This window comes from Anabrus simplex, chromosome 1 (genome assembly GCF_040414725.1).
Source record: "Anabrus simplex isolate iqAnaSimp1 chromosome 1, ASM4041472v1, whole genome shotgun sequence".
Lineage (NCBI taxonomy): Eukaryota > Metazoa > Arthropoda > Insecta > Orthoptera > Tettigoniidae > Anabrus > Anabrus simplex.
Window position 1 is genome coordinate 189,735,987 of NC_090265.1, and position 24,391 is coordinate 189,760,377.

At 40.3% G+C, this 24,391-nt stretch overlaps 1 protein-coding gene across 1 annotated transcript in view; it reads right to left on the reverse strand.

Annotated features, from left to right (window-relative positions):
* LOC136885511 (intermembrane lipid transfer protein Vps13) overlaps window positions 1-24,391 on the reverse strand; it is a 1,358,975-nt gene that overhangs the window by 1,318,242 nt on the left and 16,342 nt on the right. Inside the window, exons 3-4 of the mRNA XM_067158109.2 lie at window positions 22,274-22,453; window positions 21,848-22,071 (exon numbers count right to left, since the gene is read on the reverse strand). Coding sequence (XP_067014210.2) covers window positions 21,848-22,071; window positions 22,274-22,453 — 404 coding nt within the window. The remainder of the gene's footprint in view (window positions 1-21,847; window positions 22,072-22,273; window positions 22,454-24,391) is intronic.

Below are 24,391 nucleotides of genomic sequence, written 5' to 3' on the forward strand. Positions count from 1 at the left end.
AACCGAAGATTTCTACATTTCTTTAGACCAATACGCCAACCCCAATCATAACATTAATGATATTACTGAAAAAAACCAGCATCATTTTTGACAAAGCCATTCCGACATTAAAGAATGATTACCTCAAAATAGTAAACACACGCTCTAACAAACCAACGAATCACAAACCTGACTCCGCCCCTACTTCTCCAACGGCCACTCCTTCTTTCCCTCCACCTACATTCGCCTCCACAGCTAATATGAGCCCCAGACGCACTCGCAGTACAACACAACAAGCCTTCAAACACATCGGCACAAGACTTCCATAACAACTATAGTAAGTACTCTTTCCATACACACACTACCGGCATACTTATATCACCTTATCTTTACAGACTACAACAACAAACGTAGACGAGAGAGGTGTTGTCACCAACTACTTCTAAATACAAGCTCGAGACCTGCTGTTTGCTATATTGAAACTTGCCATAGTATATCACAAGTTGGGATATATAACACAACAAAATTTCTTCATGACAAAGGCCCATATCAATAAGACGTACACCAGTTTCAGAATGTTCTCGAAGATTACCTTACGCAGCTAAAATCAACATAACTTAGAAGCAAAGGAACTGCACAGAGGACAGAAGAATGGAATCTATGTAGCATGAATTGAAAATTTTAACAAGTGTCTACCTATACGTACCATTTTAATGTGTTGAAACTTTTTAAATGTTATATATTGTGGCCTGTGTGTTTTAATATGTTTTACATACTCATGTTCTAATTTGTAACTTTTTACCCTGACTATTGATATTTTAATTATATGCTATTGTATACATTTCCATCCCCCATTAGACATCCGGATGCCTAATACAATAACAACTTGTGAATTGTCTAATGGCTAAAACAAATCATGTACTAGCTGATGATGGCCGTTAAAGAGCCGAAACCGGTACTAGTTTAATCTATTAAAATAAATTGTGTATTGAATGGTGGAAAAACACATTTCTTATCTACACTCACACTATTAGCGGTAACTGTGAAATACATTTTTAAGATTATTTAAATTGTCTCTTTGACGATAAGGATTTGTTTATGGATCAGTCTTACATACGGTCTCGCCAACACGTCCCTAGAACAATAAAAGAACATCGGTTGGCACTGTCATCCACCGACAAGAAGCGGATCATGTTACCAGATCATATAAGTACCTTGCCACATGGATATGAAGGAGCAAAGAAATAAATACAACAAATTAATATAAATATATTTTATTACAGTCTGTACAAATAAATACAATAAATTATGTCAAAAAAGGAAGTTTGTACCACTGATTGCATCATAATTGCTCATTCCTCCTCCCCATCCACCTCGTACTCCCAAATGCGCCATGTCCAAAGGAGCCATTCGTCATCATGAAATACAAATGAAATGTGAACACTTTGTTTGAGCATAAGGGAAGCTCTCTGTTTCATTAAGTTTCCATTTGATTCTTAATAGGTACCATTGTAAAAAAAAAAAAAAAAAAAAAATTGGTGCTGTAATGGCTTGTATTGGACATGGAGCGACTGAGAACCCAGTGAGGCATTCCTACGATACGTTTTGGGATTTAAGGTGGACGGCCATAGGACGAAACCAAATTTCCAGAGTTTGTTGGGACTGCTTTTCTGTTCCTTTCACAGAAAAGAAAGTAAACAGTGTAGGCATTCCCAATGGCTCTATATGGATATAGAAGGTCACCTTCTACATTGCTCTCTACATCAAATTTGACTGTCACTTGCACCCAAGATATGAATCAAATCCCTATTTCGGCAAGTGCCGATTGTCATGGGGTTGAGAGACCAATTAGACTTAACTGTCTTCTGTTTTGTTGTTTTGTCTACCACACCAAATGCGTGATCCAGACGGAGCCAGAGCTTATCTTCATCTGTAGAAGGTGACGCTAGCAGTTCATGCTCTGTATATTCCAGATCATTGAATACGTATCCTTGATAACGACTGTCGTGATTCTCCAAGTTCCCGTGAATGTGGGAGGAAATTTCATACAACTTCAATTTTTCAAAGTTATCTGTCTTTGGTAAGATATATAGGAAATTAGAACCCCCACTCGCCATAAAATCTTTCCATTTATCGTACAAACACTATGACTGTCAGAAATGGTGTACCCGGTAGTTGACTGATACTTTGGCATGAAATGAATTATCTTACTCTGTTGCACAAACGAAGCCATCTCAATGGGCGTTACTTCGTACCTGCAGTTCATCTGTCAGGATGATGAAATTATTCATCCTAACCTTTGGCTTATGAATGCAATAGCCTAGACAGCAAGGCATGATGTGCTTTGAAACACTTAACATTTCGTCATCTAACATAGCCATCAAGCCGATGATTAATGGCAGTGTAGACAACTCTGTCGACAGTTCCAACCATAACCATTGGGTAAAGGTGAACGTGACATGCTTAAATGGGAGAGGCCGTTCTACCGGCAATTCACTCTCGCCAGGAATTATACCAGCCTGTCCCGAATTGCCTGTACCTCAAGTAGATCCAGCTTCTCGTTTCATCCACTGTGCAGACGGTTCCTCAGCATTGCCTTCGTTGACTGATCGTTTCCGAGTCAAAGTTCCTCCCGATTTCAACATTGTGAGGTCCTGAGGATATAAACAACCCTATCAGCAAATTGGCTCAGTGTGATTTGTTTCACACATGAAAAAGGCACATGTAAATTGTATTTCACCATGTGATTAGCCAAGACATGCTCGTCACATTTACCGAAGTTACCTTTACCCAGAGATTCAGAATTGCCTGATATTAACATAGGTGTGCGAAGCAAATCTTGTTTTGTTGAATACTTTTTAGAAATCTGAATGGGAGCACCAGCAAGAACAGATTTCATATTCTCACAAGTAGATTCTGCCAAAAATGGTTCTTCAATTACAATGACAGATTTATTAAGAAAATTTTCAAATGCAAACTCTGACATTGAATCTACACTAGAGGCATAACCAGTCACGAAGTGTGCAGCAATGCTATGCACTTAAAACTCTTTCAGGGGTTACTTGGTCCATAGAGAAAGAGCGAGTTAATCTTGGGTTGTTCCTCATTAAGAATTTTTTTAAGGTTGCAGACAAAATCAATAGGAACAATATAATTTCTATAAAACAATTCAGATATTGTATCTCTGCTAAAGCTGGTGCCATCAGCTGCACAATTTAACAGATGTTGAAATCTATTTTTCCTTTCAGAACAAAGTTTTTCTTTAATATAACACAAAAATTTATTTTGAATTTCCCTAGCTAACACCTGGGAATAATGTCCAGTAAGGAGTGTCCACTCGTCCGATGTACATAAATTGTATAATAAACTGTGCCAGGTAGCCTTGTACTTCCTAATTAACGACTCAAGAACATTGTTTGAACCTTTCTGATGGCGAAGTACTCCCAGCTCGGTGTGACGGTCCAGGGTGATGGTTGTCCAGGGGTGGTTCAGGTGATGCGTTAACCCTCCTCTTCCGGGTCAGCTCCAGGAACCGCCGTGAGTCCTCCTTTTGAAGAAGGATCAATTGTGGCACCACTCTGACGAACTCAGCACATTCCCAAAATTTATGGTAAATAGACTCGCACTTTGTAGAGTATGGAAGGTGCAGAAGTATGGTATTGTCGCCCTGCAGCTCGAACTTGCAATTTGGTTGATGAAAAATACCTCGCAAAAGAATTGAGAGGTCGTCAACCGAGAGCTCTGCTAAGTCGGGACTTTGAACAAGCCAGCTCGAAGGTGTCGTTAATGCAGACATAATGAAGCTGATGAGAGTCTGATGTCCTTATATATCTATGCAGGGTATTTATACTCCTTAAATTATGCAAGAAAGCCTTCAAGAAGCGTCCTTTTAACTCCGCCCATGTTCCCCTACCTTATAGTACAAATGAAATCCGTCTGCGAGCGAGGCTAACGTCCACTGTTAGTATTCATTTTGGCTTTTAAAACACTGAACTTCTTATATTAGAGACATTTTCACAAGTTTTCCCATACAATGCATGATTCATAAGCTTGTACAAATCACTGTACGGATTAGTACAAGCATTTTGCCGTTTTACTATATTATCCTCAACGTACTATTTTAACATACAATAGAAGGAAATTTGTTTGATCCACCTTTTTTTCAATACATAATATGTTGTTAATATGATCACAACATTTTTATTCAGTACTGGTTTCGGTGACTATGGACACCATCATCAGTTGAAACAGGTCGTATAAACAAAGATATACAAGTAAGTAGAACATATAATAGACCCTTAGTACATAACATTAATAGGATGAAGTAAAAATACAATGCTTTCAAAAAAAAGAAATATTTATGTATTTTCTTGTCGCGTTACAGATGTGGTGTACACGATTCCAACTGTCATTAAGACTGTGACCCCTAAAACTGTGGATTCAACGCTAATCTCGGTCATTTTAGACTATTTACTTTTCACTCCATCTGTGTTTGCTGGTCAAAGTATAAAATGAAAGTGAAGATATTAACAAATGTTTGAAGATATGATCACTTTGAAATAGTTAAAAAGTCTCAAGCATAGCACTGCTAAGCACTAGGTTAAAATAAAACATGGACATCCAAAAACTGTCGTAGTATGCAGTCCTTCCACAGAGTATTGAATATAAAGTAACATAAGTAAGTTTGATGGTGGCTTGTAACACCAACTCATAAAAAGAAGCCATCATTTATGAGGTACTCAAAGAAGTGGATCATATTGCAGGCAAAGAGAAAGTAAATATATGGCCAGAAAGTTCTCAATTCAATTCAGAACCTCCAACGGCCTGATGAGTGCATGGAGAGTGGCGCTCTAGATACCGTTTCAGCCATGATAAGCCTCCATTAAGATGGGGGCTGAGATGGAGTGAAAAGTAAATAGTCTAAAATGACCGAGATTAGCATTGAATCCACAGTTTTAGGGGTCACAGTCTTAATGACAGTTGGAATCGTGTACACCACATCTGTAACGCGACAAGAAAATACATAAATATTTATTTTTTTTTTTGAAAGAATCAGATATTTGCCAATCAATTCAAGCTTCCATAAGGACAAAGTTTTACTCAAAAATGAAATAATCTAAAACTTGAAATCAAACGCATATAAATATCTCAAACTACATAATGGTTCGTAAAATCAAGGGTTATGAATTTCATGTTGGTCCGTATTGAACTGAGATTACATATAAATTATAAACATAAAAGTTTTCCACCTATTCAATACATAGTCATATTTACACAGCATGTATTTACATTACATGGGACTAGTTTCAACCCTACTCGGGGTCATCATCAGCCATATTTAAACGATACACAATATTTGACGAAATCCTAAAACATGTTTCTAAGCAGTAAGAACAGTATGAAACAAATATATAATTAACACTATGATGTGCGGTTGAATTAGGCAAAGTGCTATGGTGATAAAACTGTTGCATGTGAAAGTGAAATATTACGAGTGACAATAGGTGAGCAATATATAATACAAGTATACAAATACGTTAAAAAGTCTGGGTATAAAAGTACAAATGAGATGCTCTATGTTGTGAATAAACTTGAGTCAAATTTTTTCGACACATGGTGTTTCAGATAGAATTCAGTAGGTCCTGGCAATATATTGCGGTTGTGGACCGAGTGTTATGGTACTACACTGAACACAATATAACAGACACTTATAATAAAAGTAACTAGTATGTACAAATGTTTGGGTAAGAAATGTGTAGATGATACTCTCTAGAACAACCTGTGAGGAGTTGATTATACACTGTATCAGCTTAACCCCTCAGCGTCGCAGCCGTTTAAAGAGCTTCCTATCCCGCGGCCGGATGAGATTTCAACTACGCGCGACTGAAATACATTGATTCACTTAAAGCGTTACTACTAGTATAATAGTGGCCCGATATTCACGAAATTTGGAATTCCTTATGGTAGAACTATGTACATGAAGATAATTACATAATTGTTTCACATTTCCTTAGTAATTTAGTTCCGTGTGATAGAGTTCGAAGCACTCTTCGAGACAGAGACCCAAGGCACACTCCTGGCAGCAGTACACCGATGTCTTCTTTTCACCGTGTTTTGAACACGCGATACAACGTCTCTGAGGTTTGGATTTCTCACTCTTGGGTGCTAATTTCCTGATAAAACGTATTTCCTGCAACCTTGGAACTGTATTATCTGATGCGCGCCGGCCTTGAATATTTCGTTTCCCGCCCGAGAAGCGTGTTTTGTACTACGTAAACAAACCTTCCATCAGCTGAAACTGATAAGATAACTGCTCAATGTTTGTCCCTGTGACTTGTCTAAATATTATTGGAGAATCTAGGAATCACAATTCACTGTTGAAAGCTTCCCTTTGACCCCCCCTCGTGTGTGCTTCTACAATTGTAGGGGGCTAACCTTGGTTACCCTCTTCAATTGAAGATCCTCTTCGCGGTGAGGGGGACTAGTAGCTCCTTTCTTGCGATGCCGAATGGAGCCCTATTGGGTAACCATTCGGCATACAAGGAGGAGGAAGCTAAAGCACCGCCCAACCCTAAGGTGTAACGCGACCCGTGCCGATGGGGTGCATGGCACATGGGAGATGTGTCTTGAACGGAGCCTTCGAGATACTTGGCGACCTCTCGAAGTAAGTAGCCTTACCCAGGTATGCGGGGCTCTGCCTGGGCGGACATATATTTCCCTAGCTACTCGTGGGACCTACATGAGTTCCGTAGCCACCCATAAACCGGAGAGCTCTTCTGGGGCCTCCGAGAGAAATACCAGCACAACAACAACCGAAGGGGACTCTTCGGAGATACCCTCGGACAGTTCGACTTCAACAATTAGAGGGCTCACTCAAGAGGTGGGCAATCTGCAGGTGAAGAAGAAGAAGAAACAGCGCTCTGGCGCTGAAAAGAGGAGATACAAGAAGGCCTTAAAGGCCCGGGAGCAGGCCAAAGAAGGCCTAACTCCTGGGGCTGAGGGGACTTCTACTACCACAACAGCGACAACAGTGGAGGGATCCAATGGGCACAAGAGGCGGGACCCTGAAAAGGGCTCTGCTTCTAGGGCACAGAGGACCCCACCCACTAAGATGCCAGCGGGGAAACGACTTCTGTCGGGGGCAACCCCAGAAGAAGATCGGCAGACCCGCAAGAGACCCAAAGTGGAGTACGCCAGGATAGCTAAAGCTGGGATCAGGATGGCCATAGTACCTGTGGGATATCCTGACCAGCAGCTATCCGAGAAACAGGTGGAAGCTGTGGAAGAGGCTATCACCAATCTGATAGACGAGCTTCCGGAGCAGGGGCCCATTAAGCCTCAGTTCCTGGACTGCTATCTGTCAGGGGGTGCGGCCGTCATCATAGCGGAGAACAATGAAACTGTAGCATGGCTTTCTAGCCTTGTTACAGGTATACAACCGTGGGAAGGAGCCAGGCTCACAATTGTGGGCATGGACAAACTCCTTTCCTACAAGAGAGTCATGGTCTGGATACCAGGACAACCAAAGGACAATAACGTCCTTTTGGGAAGAATGGCACGCCAGAACCATGGCTTAAATCCCGCCAGCTGGAGGGTCTACGACCGCAAGGAGGAGAAGAGAGGCGTCCGCCTTGTGGTCAGCATGGACTCCAGGGATGTGGAGAAGGTGGTGGGGAAGAAGATCTTCTGCGGGGTGCATGTGGCTACCTTCACATTAGTGGAGGGCAAGCGTGACAAGCAGAGGACCAACCCCACCACAGATAAAACCGAGACCAGCAGGGGCGAAGAGCTGGAGCCCGGACAGGAACTGGGGCCAGCCAAACCCCAGGATCCATCGCGGGATACGGAGCTGCAAGTTCCGGAGACCGCATAAGGTAAAGTATTCTATGAAAGTAAAGATTGATTACTTTCATACAAGCAAATATACAACATTGTATAGCGGCCTCTAGGGTACTTAATAGAAGTATCCAGAAAGGCGGGTTTTCGGTCGCCCTGATACAAGAACCCTGGCTTAGACAGGGACATATCATGTGACTAAATTGTGCAGGTTTCACTCTATTCAGTGGAATAGCAGAGGAGAAGCCTAGAGCATGTATACTAGTTAAGGATCATAACGCTTGGGCTATACCGGGTTTCATTACTAGAGACCTAGTAGCAGTCCTAATGAGATATGAAGAGGGCGGACAGCCAAGAGACTTGGTTGTCTGTTCTGCATATTTCCCAGGAGACTCTGAATCTCCACCCCCGCCGGAGGAGTTCAAGAGACTGGTGATATACTGTAGGAAACAAGGATTAAACCTCGTAGTAGGATGTGATGCCAATGCTCATCATAGCATTTGGGGAAGTAAAAATACAAACCGAAGGGGAGAGCACCTCATAGAATTTCTATGTACAACTGATCTTGAGATCATGAATATTGGTGATACCCCTACCTTCATTAATAATAGGAGCGAAGGGATCATAGATCTTACCCTGGGTTCCATGGGAATCATGCAGGAATTTAAAGACTGGAAGGTCTCTCTGGAGCCTTCCTTGTCAGATCATAGACACATTGTGTTTTATATGGAGGGCTCCATCGAGATCCCGTCTTACAGAAACCCTAGACGAACCGATTGGATATCTTTTAGGGAGGACGTGAGGAGGGGACTGGAGGGAGGACCCTCAAATATAATTAAAAACAAAGAGGAGCTGGAGCTCAGTGTGAGTTTTCTCACACGGACACTGGTTACCTCTTATGAATTAAACTGCCCTATTGTTAAGGCAAAAAGAGTAACAGGAAGCTTCAAGTGGAATAGTTATCTTGAACACCTGAGGAGAAATACACGAAGGCTCTGGAATAAATACAGGGAACTTCAGGATCAAGAAAGCCTAGATTCTTACAAAGAATCACAAAGAAGGTACAAGTCAGAAGTCAAGAAGGCTTCTAGGAAATCTTGGAGACAATTTTGTGACTCCATTGAAAGTCAACATGAAGCGGCAAGGCTTCATAAAATTTTAACCTTGGATAGAAGGGCAAGGCTGGGCTCATTGGAGACTCCTTCTGGTGGATACACATCCACAGAGGGGGAGACCCTGAGCTTACTGCTTGATGCCCACTTTCCAGGTTCGGTAATCACGAATAGTGAGGTAGAATCGAGCGGATCCTTCAGACCCGATAAAAGTGGCTGGAGGGAAGCCGCAGAGATTGTTACCCCAAGAAGGGTTAAGTGGGCATTAGAATCCTTTGCCCCTTACAAAAGCCCAGGTGTGGATGGGATCTTCCCGGCGCTTCTTCAGGAGGCGGGGGGGGTCCTTATACCATACCTGGTCAGAATCTTTAGAGCCTGTCTCACTATGGGGTACGTGTACTCCTTGTGGCGTCAGGCGAAGGTGGTATTTATACCTAAACCCGGAAGGTCTTCATATACTAGACCTAAAGATTATAGACCCATTAGTCTAACGTCTTTTCTACTTAAGACCTTGGAAAGACTGGTGGATAGACATATCAGGGAGAAAGTATTAAGAGACTTTCCCCTGCATTCTCATCAACATGCATATCAACCAGGGAAGTCGGTTGAGACGGCACTACACCAGCTGGTTTCTAGGCTGGAGAATGCCTTGGATCAGCAACAACTTGCTATGGTTGTATTCCTAGATATTGAAGGGGCCTTTAATTATACATCTTTGGGCTCCATAGAACGTAGTCTAGAGAGAAGAGGAGTGAGCAGTATGCTCATAAAATGGATTATGGCCTCACTGCAGGGCCGTCAAGTTCTGTTTACTCTCAACGCTGTAATGTTGAGAGCTAATATAGACAGGGGGTGTCCACAGGGAGGAGTATTATCACCAACATTATGGTGTCTGGTAGTGGACGAACTACTTACCAGGTTAAATGTTGGAGGAATATACGCCCAAGGCTATGCAGACGACATAAGCCTGATGGCAGTAGGAAATTTCCCCAGTACGGTTTCCGAACTCGTACAGAGCTCTCTACATAGGGTGGAAAGATGGTGTCACGAGTCAGACTTGTCGGTTAATCCCGATAAGACGGAGCTCGTGGTATTTACCAGGAGGAGGAGGCTAGACGGACTGTCAGAGCCTTTCCTATTCGGAAAAAAATTAGTTAAGACAACCTCGGTTAAGTACCTAGGGGTAATCCTTGAGGCAAGACTGAGTTGGAAGAAACATATAGATCATAAGGTGTATAAGGCTCGCAAGATTATGTGGGCCTGTCGCAGGGCCGTCGGGAAGACTTGGGGCCTAAGACCTAGGGTGGTCCAGTGGCTCTATATCTCCATTGTACGGCCCACGATCACCTATGCATCTATAGTCTGGTGGCCAGGCTCAGAGAGTAAAACTGTGAGCACCAAGTTAAACAGTGTCCAAAGACTTGCGTGTCTAGGAATAACAGGGGCACTGGATACTACACCATTATGTGCAATGGAGGCCATCCTAGGTTTTCCCCCCTTACATTTATATGTTAAGGTAATAGCGGGAATGAGTGCCTATCGCCTTTGGTCACTCGGAGGATGGTCCTTCAAAAACCCGAATAGAGGTCATGCCTCTATTCTTACAAGGCTTCACCAGACTTGCCCTATGACAATGATGATCGGGGATCTGATGAAGCCTAGCTTTAATTTGAATTATAAATTCACAGTGGTGATACCCACAAGGGAGGAGTGGGCCGCAGACGCTGGGGCCCGTCTTAAGTCTGGGGGCTGTACATGGTACACAGATGGCTCGCGGACGGAGGCGGGCACAGGCGCCGGGGTCTGGGGGCCTAAGACAAGGCTCTCCCTTCCTATGGGTAAATATGCTACTGTTTTCCAGGTTGAAGTATACGCAATACTAGCCTGTGCTTTAAATATATGGAAAATGCCTGGACACAGAAGACACATCACTATATGTAGTGATAGCCAGGCAGCGTTAAAAGCACTATGTGCAGTTAAAACAACATCAAAACTGGTATGGGAATGCCAAAGGATGTTAGATCAGCTGTGTGAGTTTAGCTCAGTTACCTTATTATGGGTTCCTGGGCACACAGGAATCAGTGGAAATGAAGAAGCTGACAAACTAGCGAAACAGGGCTCAATGGGTTCCTTCACAGGACCAGAGCCCTTCCTGGGAGTGTCACTCCGAAGTGTGAGACTGGCAATATCCCAATGGATAAACCAGTCTCACCTAGATATTTGGAAGAGGTTAACCATAGCAAGACAGGCACGTGAACTTATCAAAGGGCCTAGTCAAAGCTATAAAAAGGTCCTAATGAATTTGAATAGGACCAGAATGAGAATGGTAGTTGGACTGTTAACAGGCCACAATACCTTACAGAGACACCTACACATCATGAAAATCACCCAGGATCCGATGTGTAGAAGATGCGGCAAGGAGGAGGAGACCTCCGCGCATGTGTTATGTCAGTGCGAGGCTTTTGCAAGCACTAGACATCGATACTTGGGCTCACATTTTGTGAGCCTGGAGGACATCAGGAACGCCAAAATCCGGACACTAGTATCCTTTATAGGAGCACTAGGTCTGGACTAGGCAAACCCGTTCAAGGGGCACAAAGGGTCTTCATAGACCTACGTGTGGAGCTCTGCAAAAACAGGGCTCACCCATTTCTTATCTATCTATCTATCTTCCCTTTGACCTGTATGCGTATCTATAGCCTCCTACACGAAATTTCCAAGTACTGGTTCCTCCTCATCGTCACTCTCATCATTTACCACTGCTACATCATCCATTTCATTATCACTACTGCTAATACTGCCACTACTACTTCCGACTAAACTTTCATTTGAATTATACAATATTTCAAGCATGCTACACTCAGCAGGAGCTAGCCATTGAGCGCGGTGCGTCACACAAGCTGATGAAGCAGCAGCGGGACCGAAAGCGGCAGGCCGAAACTGAATGAGGGGAATAACATTTATGACGAATCAAAACAACTCGATACATATTTCAGATTAAAAGGTCGATACATCGTCTTTCAAACGAGATATATACCATGCACAACTGCTTCTCGTGTCGTATGACAGAAAGCAGCACTAACTGATGCCTATACAGAGTACTCGTAGAGAGTTACGAAAAGATTACAAGCTGAGAAATAAAGACAAATATAATAAATAAACCGCACTCTTAATACAAAATTAGAGCAAAGAACATCACACGAAAAGACAAACTTCTCAGATCATCATTTCTTTATTTTATTCTGTGGGAAAGAATGAAGCAAACGGACTATTATAAAAGCAGGGATTGGTGCTCAGACATAATTGACATATACTTATCCTTGCAAAAGCAGCTACACTTTAACGATTTTCAATACTTATTTAGAACACTGATAAACCCGAAAATGTCTTCTTGGAAACAAAACAATTTGCATATCCATAACACCAAAACTCTTCGCGCTATAGCCATAAATGCGAAACCATGTATGGGTCTATACCACGTATAGAGGTCGGCGGCTACGGAAGAAAAGGGGGTCTATACCACGTATAGAGGTCGGCGCTGAGGGGTTAAGCAGAAATTTTTGATACTTGGTGTAACAGATAACCATGTTTTTCTTGTATTAAAATATGTAATTTGGCAGATAATATTTGTGTAGATCATGTATAGTCAAGTGTAGTATTGGTGCAGTTTCAGATCAAAAATAATCTACAAAAAGTTAGATTATCGCGATTGATTTCAGCATAGATTGATGTACCGTAAAAGGAGTCAGGTAGTCATCAACAAAAATAAGCAAATCCCAGTAAATAAAAAAGAAATCATGATCTAAGAAATGTTATGCCATAGTATTTTTCGCTGTTTTCGGGCAGGTCAGTTCTTCTTTTCCGTTGTTTTCTCCTACGGCGGCCTTTTCTTTGTTCTCTTCTGATTTTCTAAAGACTCGTCGGATTTTATTTAGCGAGTAGCCATTTATCCTGAGGGTTCTCGTGAAGTGTTCTTTCTCTTCTTCGAGGTGTTCTGAGTCTGATATCGCTATGGCCCTGTTAACCAGTGATGTTAGAATAGCCTGCTTTTGTGATGGGTGGTGATGAGAAGAGGCGTGCAGGTACCTGTCCGTGTGTGTGGGTTTCCTGTATACTGCGTGACTGAGTCCTATTGGTGTTGCATATTACTAGGACATCCAGGAATGGTAGTTTTCCGTCTACTTCGATTTCCATGGTGAACTGAATATTTACGTGAATAGAGTTGAGATGGTCGAGAAATAGCTGTAGGTTATTACTCCCATGAGGCCAGATTACAAATGTGTCATCCACAAAACGGAGAAAACATTTCGGTTTCAGGGTAGATGTGGCTAAGGCTTTCTGTTCGAAGTGTTCCACATACACGTTTGCTATTATTGGAGAGAGTGGCGACCCCATCGCGGCCCCTTCTGTCTGTTCGTAGAACTCCCCGTTGAAGTAAATATAACTGGCGTTAAGGCATTCTTTAGCTAGTGTTGACAGGTCTTCTGGAAGTTTCTGGTCTAATAGCGGAAATACTTCTGTTAACGGCACCTTGGTGAAAAGTGACACGACGTCAAAACTTACTAATAAGTCCGTACTTTCAATCGATTGGTCCTTAAGGAGCTGGATGAAATGTCTGGAGTCCTTCACGTAGGTTTCAATGTGTCCTGTATGTGGCTGAAGTAGTCCGGCTAGGTAACGGGCGATATCGTGCGTCGGAGATCCTATAGCGCTCACGATAGGTCGCAGAGGTATGCCTTTTTTATGGATTTTAGGAAGGCCATACAACTTCACAACTAAGACAATTTTCTTTTTTTTTTCATTAGACTCTCAATCCACCAATATCAATGTTTAAACATCCGGCTCCATGGCTAAATGGTTAGCGTGCTGGCCTTTGGCCACAGGGGTCCCGGGTTCAATTCCCGGCAGGGTCAGGAATTTTAACCATCATTGGTTAATTTCGCTGGCACGGGGGCTGGGTGTATGTGTCGTCTTCATCATCACAACGCGCAGGTTGCCTACGGGCGTCAAATCAAAAGACCTGCACCTGGCGAGCCGAACTTGTCTTCGGACACTCCCGGCACTAAAAGCCATACGCCATTTCCATTTTTTTCAAAGTTAAAAAGAAGCAACAAGACCACAACAAATGTCACAACCACCTTGAGAAGTCCCTTCTTCAAACCCACACAGCGACACGCAGCAAGATTTTACATAATTTTAATCTCCATAAAGCAACATTCAGACAACAGATCATACATATCTTACAAAAACGCTACCTAATTTCATTCCCAAGGTGACACTCAAGTCCATGAAGATTCCAGTGACAGCACGCACATTGGATATTAGACTAAATAACCCAAACCAACCAATGTCATCACAAGCTTTTAATAATAATAATAATAATAATAATAATAATAATAATAATAATAATAATGTTATTTGTTTTACGTCCCCACTAACTACTCTTTTACGGTTTTCGGAGACGCCAAGGTGCCGGAATTTAGTCCCACAGGAGTTATTTTACGTGCCAGTAAATCTACCGACACGAGGCTAACGTATTTGAGCACCTTCAAATACCACCGGACTGAGCCAGGATCGAACCTGCCAAGTTGGGGTCACAAGGCCAGCGCCTTAACAGTCTGAGCCACTCAGTCCGGCCCCACAAGCTTTTAAAGCATATCAATCATGTTTTTATTAAATGTGCAATAATTGTAAACTTACCCTTTTTTAGACAAAGCAATTGTATGCAAGCTATTTTTTTTAATATATAGGACATTTAAACACAATTCACTAGTCATAACAATTCACATCAGCCGGATATTTCTACAGAATATATAATACACATAAAAATATGTTTGGTTAAAACAATTCATGTCAGCTTAACCGTTATTTTATTATTAAATCAAACCCAGGATCTTGGCTATTTTGATCTTAGGAAGTAAGAACAGCAGCTGAAGATGCCTAAAACATAGGTGAAACATGCCCCGCTTAAGACATAACAAACCAAACCACCTGGCACTACAGCCTTTGAAGGGCCTTGGCCTAACAAGCGACCAATGCTCAGCCTGAAGGCCTGCAGATTACAAGGTGTCGTGTGGTCAGCATGACTAATCCTCTCAGCCGCTATTCTTGGCTTTCTAGACCGGGGCCGCTATCTCACTATCAGATAGCTCCTCAATTCTAATCACGTAGGCTGAGTTGACCTCGAACCAGCCCTCAGGTCCAGGTAAAAATCCCTGACCTGGCCGGGAACCGAACCCGGGGCCTCCGGGTAAGAGGCAGGCACACTACCCTTACACCACGGGGCCGGCTAAAACATAATATGTAAAAATATTTATGTAAATCAATAAAAAATATAATGTTTTGAAAAGGTTGACTCTCAAAAAATATTTTAGAAAGACATACATTGTGCGATACACACCCAACGATGATATTTATAACTTGTGAGGCACAATGTTTCGGAAAGTAATAATAATAATAATAATAATAATAATAATAATAATAATAATAATAATAATAATAATAATAATGCCATTTGCTTTACGTCCCACTAACTACTTTTTACGGTTTTCGGAGATGCCGAGGTGCCGGAATTTAGTCCCACAGGAGTTCTTTTACGTGCCAGTAAATCTACCGACATGAGCCTGACGTATTTGAGCACTTTCAAATACCACCGGACTGAGCCAGGATCGAACCTGCCATGTTGGGGTCAGAAGGCCAGCGCCTTAACCATCTGAGCCACTCAGCCCGGCTCGGAAAGTAATAAGGTCAACGTGGTTTATATTAGAGTGACACTATTTATTACGTACGTAAATCACAGATGGATACAGTGAAACAATAGATATGGAGAATATAATCGTGACGTGTCAGAATGGAAAAAGAAACCGTAGTGAGTAGTGAGTGAATACAATGCTGATATGATTAAGGCAGCAGGAAGCATTTGGACTACAGTGGCTATACCAAGCCCTCTATAGGAGATTCATAGAAAAGGTCTCATAAACACTCTAATGGCAAATATGTGTATTAGAATCTGTAATCTGCTTGTACATAGTTTAGTATTCAAGTACGAGTTCCTGCTATCTAGCGCAGCTACTGGGAACTGCCATGTTGCTTGTACTTATGCTTTTGCTTTGTACTGGGTTGTGGTAAGTAAGAATAAAGATGGCAGCCGTGATGCAGTGAAGTGATTCAGTGTTTTATTTACTAGTGATATCCCCAACACCCTCGATGCCATATGGAAGGATGAAAGGATGCCTGAAGATTGGCAACAAGGAAGTATTGTACCATTGTTCAAAAAAGGAAATAGGAAGATAAGTGAAAATTATAAAGGTATAAACCTATTATCACATGGGCTAAAAATAATGGAGAAAGTCATAGATAAAAGACTGAGGAACATAATAGAAACACAGAGGATGAACAATATGGCTTTAGACCGAATAGATCAACAATAGACTTTATATTTACAGCGCGAACAATAATGGAAAAACATCTAGAAAGGAACAAAGAAATCATCTTTGTATTTCTGGATTTGGAAAAAGCTTATGATACAGTTAAGAGAAAAGAAACATGTACGGGAATGCCTACTGAAAAGGAATGTATCAAAATCATTAATTAACAACATAAAGATGTTATATCATGAGTAGGGAGCAGATTTTTATGTGCTAAAAATGTGAAAAATATTAATTTTTTATTTGCTGAAGAACTTTAAAATATGTGATAAATTAAAATTATTTTCCTTTAAATATCACATAACTACTCGTGCTCAAGAAGTAAATTAGTATAACATTTTGTATTAGAATATGGTGCTACCAAACGTGCTCCTTAAGGCAAATTGGTGTCTGTGAATGGATACGTGCAGTATGGTATATTAATTTTTGATATGCCAAGAGTAGATATTATGAATGGTTATTTTTTTTAAAGGTAATGTTTTGTTTAAATATGGCAAAAGCAACCTATCATCACTGAAAAAATGGTGCCAGTTCATACTCACCCATCACACACTGGAATATTAGTTGCTAGAGGTAGTGTCAAGCCGGCCCCGTGGGTAGGGGTAGCGTGCCTGCCTCTCACCCGGAGGCCCCGGGTTCGATTCCCGGCCAGGTCAGGGATTTTTACCTGGACCTGAGGGCTGGTTCGAGGTCCACTCAGCCTACGTGATTAGAATTGAGGAGCTATCTGACGGTGCGATAGCGGCCCCGGTCTAGAAAACTAAGAATAACGGCCGAGAGGATTCGTCGTGCTGACCCCACAACACCTCGTAATCTGCAGGCCTTCGGGCTGAGCAGCGGTCGCTTGGTAGGCCATGGCCCTTCAAGGGCTGTAGTGCCATGGGGTTTGGTTTGGTTTTAGAGGTAGTGTCAGAATTGCAGTGAACAACAAAGTTCATCTCCAAATTGTCCGTCACAAATGCATGCCGATTATCTCTAAAGAACACCTATACTGCAAAAAAAAGATCGCTCCACATCACAGGAAGTCAGACGTGCACAGTTAAAGAGTTAAAGAGGAATATCACCAACACCAACAATTTCGCCAACCCTCTAATACATTAGAAATTTGGCACATTGTTTGAAATCCCCTGGTTTTCCTGAACAAATTTTGATATTTGATCTTTAACAGTCCCTGTACTTGCAAAGCCAGGAGTGAATCTAATTTATTTGCAACAGCGCGCACTTCCTTCACTGTTTTGGACAACAGGTTAGTGGATTTTTCAAGTATGTCTTCAGTTTATTTTTACGACAAGATTTTTTTTAAAACCCTTTATTGATATTCTTTTCTTTTTTATTTGATTCAGGTCCTAGTTTGAACCGAGAACAGTACCCTGGAAACACGGAGTCCGCCAAAATTTTTCATTAAAAAGATCTTGTTATCTAATACTTAAAGAAAGCGGCTATGCTAGAGAAGACGTTTTATCACGCAAAATAGGAAGTTACGTCTTTTGACTGGTTGTGTTATTTTAATGACAGCCATTTTTAACCAATAGAAAAATAGTTTCTTAATTTCTTGCACTGGTTACTCTAATACTCAGTGAATGTTTAGCAAGTAAACCTTTTACACATATGTTCTTACAAAATTAAAATTATGCTCTTGGACTTTTATGATAGTGAAACATTGGTTTTTGTCCGCACATGGTTTAATGTTTTTAGATTCAGAGGACTTTTATCAAGAGGACGTATATTCATAGTTTTAAGACAGCTGGTGCTATTTTTTAAGTTTAAGTCATAGGTTAATGTTTATGGATCCTGTTTTTAATTAGGTCTTGCCAGTTTTGTAAAATTTGTATGTATTTTATGCATTGTTTAGTGTAACTTTGTGTATGTATATTTTTCTTATTTTTGGCTGATGATGATGCACACTAGCATCAACACCAGTACCGAGTATAATAAAATGTTTTAATTTTCTTATAACATTGTATGGTATTGAATAGATGGACCTCTCTTGTTTCCATTAGATTCTCGGTTCAATACGGAATAAACATGAAGTTTTTAAACTTGAATGTCTTCAGTTTTACACAAGAAGCTTAGATTGAAAGATATAAATGCCAAATCATTTTTCAAAGAGGTGTCTTTCAGTATCTCTTAAAGAATCTCAATTGACGACGCGTCTTTTTTATCTAGTGCATTCACTACAGATGCAAAAACTTTCGAAATTGTCTGTGTAATACACCACAGTGCTAAGCCAGGTACCCCACTGTGTAACAATAGGCAGAGGAGGAAGCGCAAGATCCGGGTTTTTCTCTTTAAACAGATCGATTCTGGAGTGTGCTTTTACGAAGACTTTTTTGCCATAGACACTAATTTATCCACTTGAGGATACTGAGCCCGCACAGTTTCACATAACCTGTGTAGAGCATGAACAACGCAAATTACGTGTATCATTTTCGGAAAGCTCACCAAAAGGCCTTTGGCTGCCTTTTTCATGTAAGGTGCACTATCAGTAAGGAAAAGCAATACATGGTTGTATTTTATACCTTTTGGCCAAAGTAAGTGCATGGCTTCATTGAATAACCTAGCTACAGTGACATGGTTTGCAGCAAGCATTTCTTTACAAGCTAGCAAATAAGATTGCTCATAAGCAGTTTTGTCATTCTTCAACACACCAACTACAACATTTCCTACTTTTCTGCCACTTGAATCAGTGGTTTTGTCAATGCTCACCACAGTTTTTCGCTATCACATACTGCCCAAATTCTCTCTAAAGTTTCTTTGTAACATTTTGGGAGATAGGCTAGTTTGTCCTTAATGTGGATTCGTCTAGAGGCACAAAATTAATGTACTTTGTTAGGAACTTTCTCAGTCCCAGATTATTTATTTTGCCAAGAGGAATGTCGGCGCAAACAAATGCTCTGCACAGATCTATATAATACTGGGAATATTTAGATGGGCCTGCATTTGAAGTAGCGGGTTCAGCTATTAGTAATTGTCGCGAACGCACACTCGAAGCAGCTGCAGTATGCTTATTTCCAGACAAATGCTGGGTTACTTGAGAACATCGATCTGCACTTACTGTTTTACCACACGATTGGCAAAATAATACTTTTCCCATCGGCAGCGAAAATACTTTTAAATTTCACTACATACTGTTGAAGACGCGACCTTGTACTCGACTTCTCTTTTGGCATCATTTTGCAGGTTACGACACAAGCATTTACAGTGAATCACTGTTTCAATAAAAAGAATAGCAGCAAACACTGAAGGAAATATTTCTTACGAATCCATACAAAATCACACGATCACGGGAATGATATATGGACCCAAACAGCTAACTTTACTCTTAGGAGTGATGAAATCCCGCTACCTAATGGTGGGGTAATATTCTTCCTAGTCTCCCATGTCGTAACGGTATTATGTCACCTTATGTCTCCATGATTGCCTTTCGATAATATTCTATAAACAAAACCCAAGCGGGCTGACTCATAAAAGCGAGTTGGAATGACATCGTGCAAGGAAACATCTTGTGCAGCAAATCAAATCGCTGTCTAAATGTAAAGACGTAGCCAGTGACCAGCAAGTTTTAGAACTTCTGGAGGGAAGTCTATAAATAGCCGAAACATTCAGATACATGTTAAATACACTGTTAAAAACAATACTGTAATTGTAAAATGAAAATATGAGCATTAATTTATAACACAGAAGCATTGCTGATTTATGTGCTTAATATAGACTTTCTTAAAATATGTATTTACATTTTTTAAATGTGAAAATGTGTTTTTATGTGAAATAAGATTAAGTTTTTACACTTGGGGATGCACAATAGGAATAATGAACTTTGTAACTTGCGTTAAAACTTACGCAAAAAAATATGCAATTACATAAAAATCCGCTCTCTAAACATGAGAGTAAAAGCAGTATACAAGTGGGGAGTGGTGACAAACATTTTATATTTAAAAAAAAAGTCTCAAGCAAGGAGGTGCACTGTTGCCATTATTGTTTATTCTATTGATGAATGAAATCATAAAATGTGTAAAATAGAGTATCAGTAGTGATGAAATTTATGCTTTGGTATTTGCAGATTATGTGATTTAGGGAAAGGGAGAAAAGGAACTACAAAGAACACTGGACATTAGGAATGAAAATCTGAAGGAGTTTGGAATGGTAATCAGTAAAAAGAAAACTGTAGTCATGCACTGTGGAAAAGAGAAAAAGAGAAGCCAAGTGAACATAGGCAGAGAACGGTTAGAGAGTGTAGAACAGTTTACATATCTGGGTACCATTATTAATGGAAGTAATGAAATCAACCCTCTAATTAAAAACAGACTAAGTAAAGGTACAACATTTTATCATCAAGTCAGAGAGCTTTTATGGGATGACAAAGTACCCAAAGAGAATGAAATTAACATTATATAAACAGTATTTCATACCAATTGTAACATACAGACTAGAAACGCTGGTAACTAATAAAAGAAAAGATAGTAAGATCCAAGCAGTAGAAATGAAATTTATAAGAACATTGGCTAAAAAGACAAGAGGAGGTAGAATTCAAAATATTAAAATCAGAGAAAAGCTAAATATAGAATCATTAGTACAGAAGATACAGAAAGCAAAACTGAGATAGTTCGGACATGTAAAAAGAATGGGAAAGGAACAGGTAGCAAGAAGGGAATTGGAAAGAGAAGTTAAGAAAGAGACCAGTTGGAAGACTGAGAAGAAGGTGGATGGATCAGATTTTGGAAGGACATTAGAGAAGGTGGATTGGATGTGGCAGAAGTAATGGAGCAGGAAACGTGGAAGGACAGAAAGGCATGGAGGAGGCTTGTTAACCACACCCAGGCGACTGGAGTGGGACATTGATGATGTAACATATGGACTAGAAATGCTGGTAACTAATAAGAGACAAGATAGTAAGGTCCAAGCAGCAGACATGAAATTTTTTAAAACATTGGTTAAAAGGACAAGAAGAGATAGAATTCAAAATATTAAAATCAGAGAAGAGCTAAATATAGAACCGTTAGTACAGAAAATATAGAAAGCAAGACTGAGATGGTTCGGACATGTAAAAACAATGGGAAAGGAACGGGTAGCAAGGGAATTGAAAAGAGATGTTAAGGGGAAGAAACCAGTTGGAAGACCAAGAAGGTGGATGGATCAGATTTGGAAGGACATTACAGAAGCTGGATTGGATGTGGCAGAAGTAATGGAGCAGGAAAAGTGGAAGGACAGAAAGGAGTGGAGGAGGCTTGTTAACCACACCCGGGTGACTAGAGTGGGACATTGATGATGATGATTACGAGTAAGTAGGCGGCGCTACTTGATGGTGGCTCAGCCAGAGTCATATGAATATAATTATATTCTCAACAGCAAAAAAAAAACTCCTCTTGGTATGTCTACACATCTTGAAAATGGATATAACATTGTCAATTCATAGCATATATTATTTACTGAAAACCTCTTCTTATGCCAGTATTTCAAATTTATTCTCATTTTGACTCCATAAGTGCTTCTTACCTTATATATCATTGTACCTGCATCCTGCACAATTCCTTCCTTCCAGTTTTGATTTGTGGTTTGTACTGAGAGATTATGAAGAGTGATACCAATGGAAAAGGGACGTTCTGGACAAGCAAGCTCATCTTCATAACGAATGTGTATGTCTCGAATCTTCACTTGTACATTTCTAATGATCTGAGTGGCAAGTTTTTCCACAAATGTATCTGAAGATTTTGTTCTGGCTGTTAAATTATAAAAGTAAAAATTAATTATACCTACAAATGTTGTTTAATTTGGAACTACCATAAAAAGAGATGAGTTTATGTAAAAAAAATATATCAATTCTTTTCTATAGCCAAATGAAATTTCAGAATGATGATCATCACACAGGGGGGAAAAAAAAAGAAAAAAAAATGTATACAAAACCATTTACAACAAACTCACCAGTTTCTTTTTTGAATTTCTTGGCTATTTCTAATCTCTGTAATTCAGCCTGCTTCATTCTGCTTAAAAATAGGTCTTGTCCCTCTACATTTGGCAACACCAAAAGAAATAGTCGTTCGACAGATGCCACCACAGGAGCATTGTAGAGGTTCTTCCAAGGTATCTTCAAAATAAGCTTGCCTGCAAAATAACATTTACATATATATCTCAAACTATACTCAATTAATGTAGTAATACAAATTATGATCGATAAATGAACCAACTTAAGATGTAAATTTGAAGTTTTACGTGATTATAGCAGCTTAGGCTTTCACAGCCAATGTCAAGTCTAATCGGGGTCTAATGTTCTTCACGACCACAGGAATTACCAATAAATTGCCCTGTACGTGTCCCCTGGATTGTGCTAAGCAAGCAACAACATACTGACTGCCAGACTATCTAATGCAGATCTCCTGGCAATGCAAGACATGAATAGTTCTACTAACTTGAAAGGCTCCTTTCAGAGACACATAAAAAGAACGATTGGGAACATCAAAATTCTACAACTAAATATTGAAGGCATTAGTCGACCAAAGAGTGCGACTACCTATCAAGAATTTTCCACAAAAACAGGATAGACCTAGTCTTGATACAGGAAACTCACACAGCCACCAAAAATCTCCAAAAGAAAGAGGCAAAACTAATGATTACTCCATGGTAGGTGCAATATTTGATAACGTGCATGATGTAGCAACATGTTCGAAGCAACCTGGATAATGTTCACCACATTTCTGCTTCTGTAGACAACAACATTCACCATGTAATTGTCACAGTTCAAGATTTAACAGTAATTAACATCTACAAACCACTTACAATCTCCTGCCCAGCTACAATGATTCCTGTTACTGCAGACCATCCTGTCATTTACACAGGGGACATCAACAGCCACCATCAAAACTGGAATTATGTCCAAAACGATCCCTGTGGCATGGTCCTTGTTGGCTGGGCTGAAGAACATCACTGACACCTATTATTTGAAGCTAAGAATAAAGGAACATTTAAATCAGCTGCCTGGAAGCACGAATACAACCCAGACCTATGCTCTGTGACCCAAAACAGCAGTTATCAACCTCTGCCCACAAGGAAAATAATAATGGGCAATTTTCCATGCATTCAACACAGGCCAACTCTATTAGATATAGGAATTTCTGTGCCTCCCCATCTACACTGCCAAGACCCCAATGGAATTTCAGCAAGGCAGACAGTGTTAAGTTTACAAAAGAATTAGATCAATGTATTAGATGGATTCCAGCAAAATGTAGTTTATACAATAGATTTGTTGATTGATTACCTCAATAGCCAAGAAACATATTCCATGGGGATTACTCCCAAATATTTAGGAAATTTACTGTTCCTTAGGATTATTCTTCCAAAGGGTACTTGAAGTACATTGTTTGCCATCCTGTTGTTGAGATGGAAACATGATACCTCAGTTTTAGTTCAGTTTGGCTTAAGTGTCCACTTGAAAAAATAGCTTTCAGGACAGCTAGGAACTCATGACAGGTTAAAACATCTCCATATACACCATCCTTCGCAGCAGCCTTCAGCCGTTAAGAAATAGACGTAACAATAAAAGAATTGAAAAGTGGAAAGGCTATGATGGCATCCACCCTGAGTTCCTACTTCACCATGGCCACAATGCTAGGTACTGGCTTGCATGCTTGCTTTTTCAGTGATATCTTGGAAAACAGACCATACCTAAAGAATTAAGAAAAGAAGCGAGATTATAGCTATTTTGAAACCTGGAAAACTAAGATCAATCACAAAATTATAGACCAATGGCTTTACTGAGCTACTGTTACCAACTCCTAGAATGTCTGCTTTACAACAAAATACATCCTATCATCAATCAAAACATTTCTACTGAACAAGTGGGCTTCAGACCAAAACACAGCTTCTGAGACCAAATTATTGTCCTTACCTCAAATATAGAGACTGGTTTTCAATTGAATCTGAAGACTTCTGTCATATTTTTAGACCTCTCAGCTGCTTAAGATACAATTTGGAAAGAAGGGTTAATATATAAATTACATCGTGTAATTTCTTGTAAAACCACTGTCCAGCTCATCACGAACATGC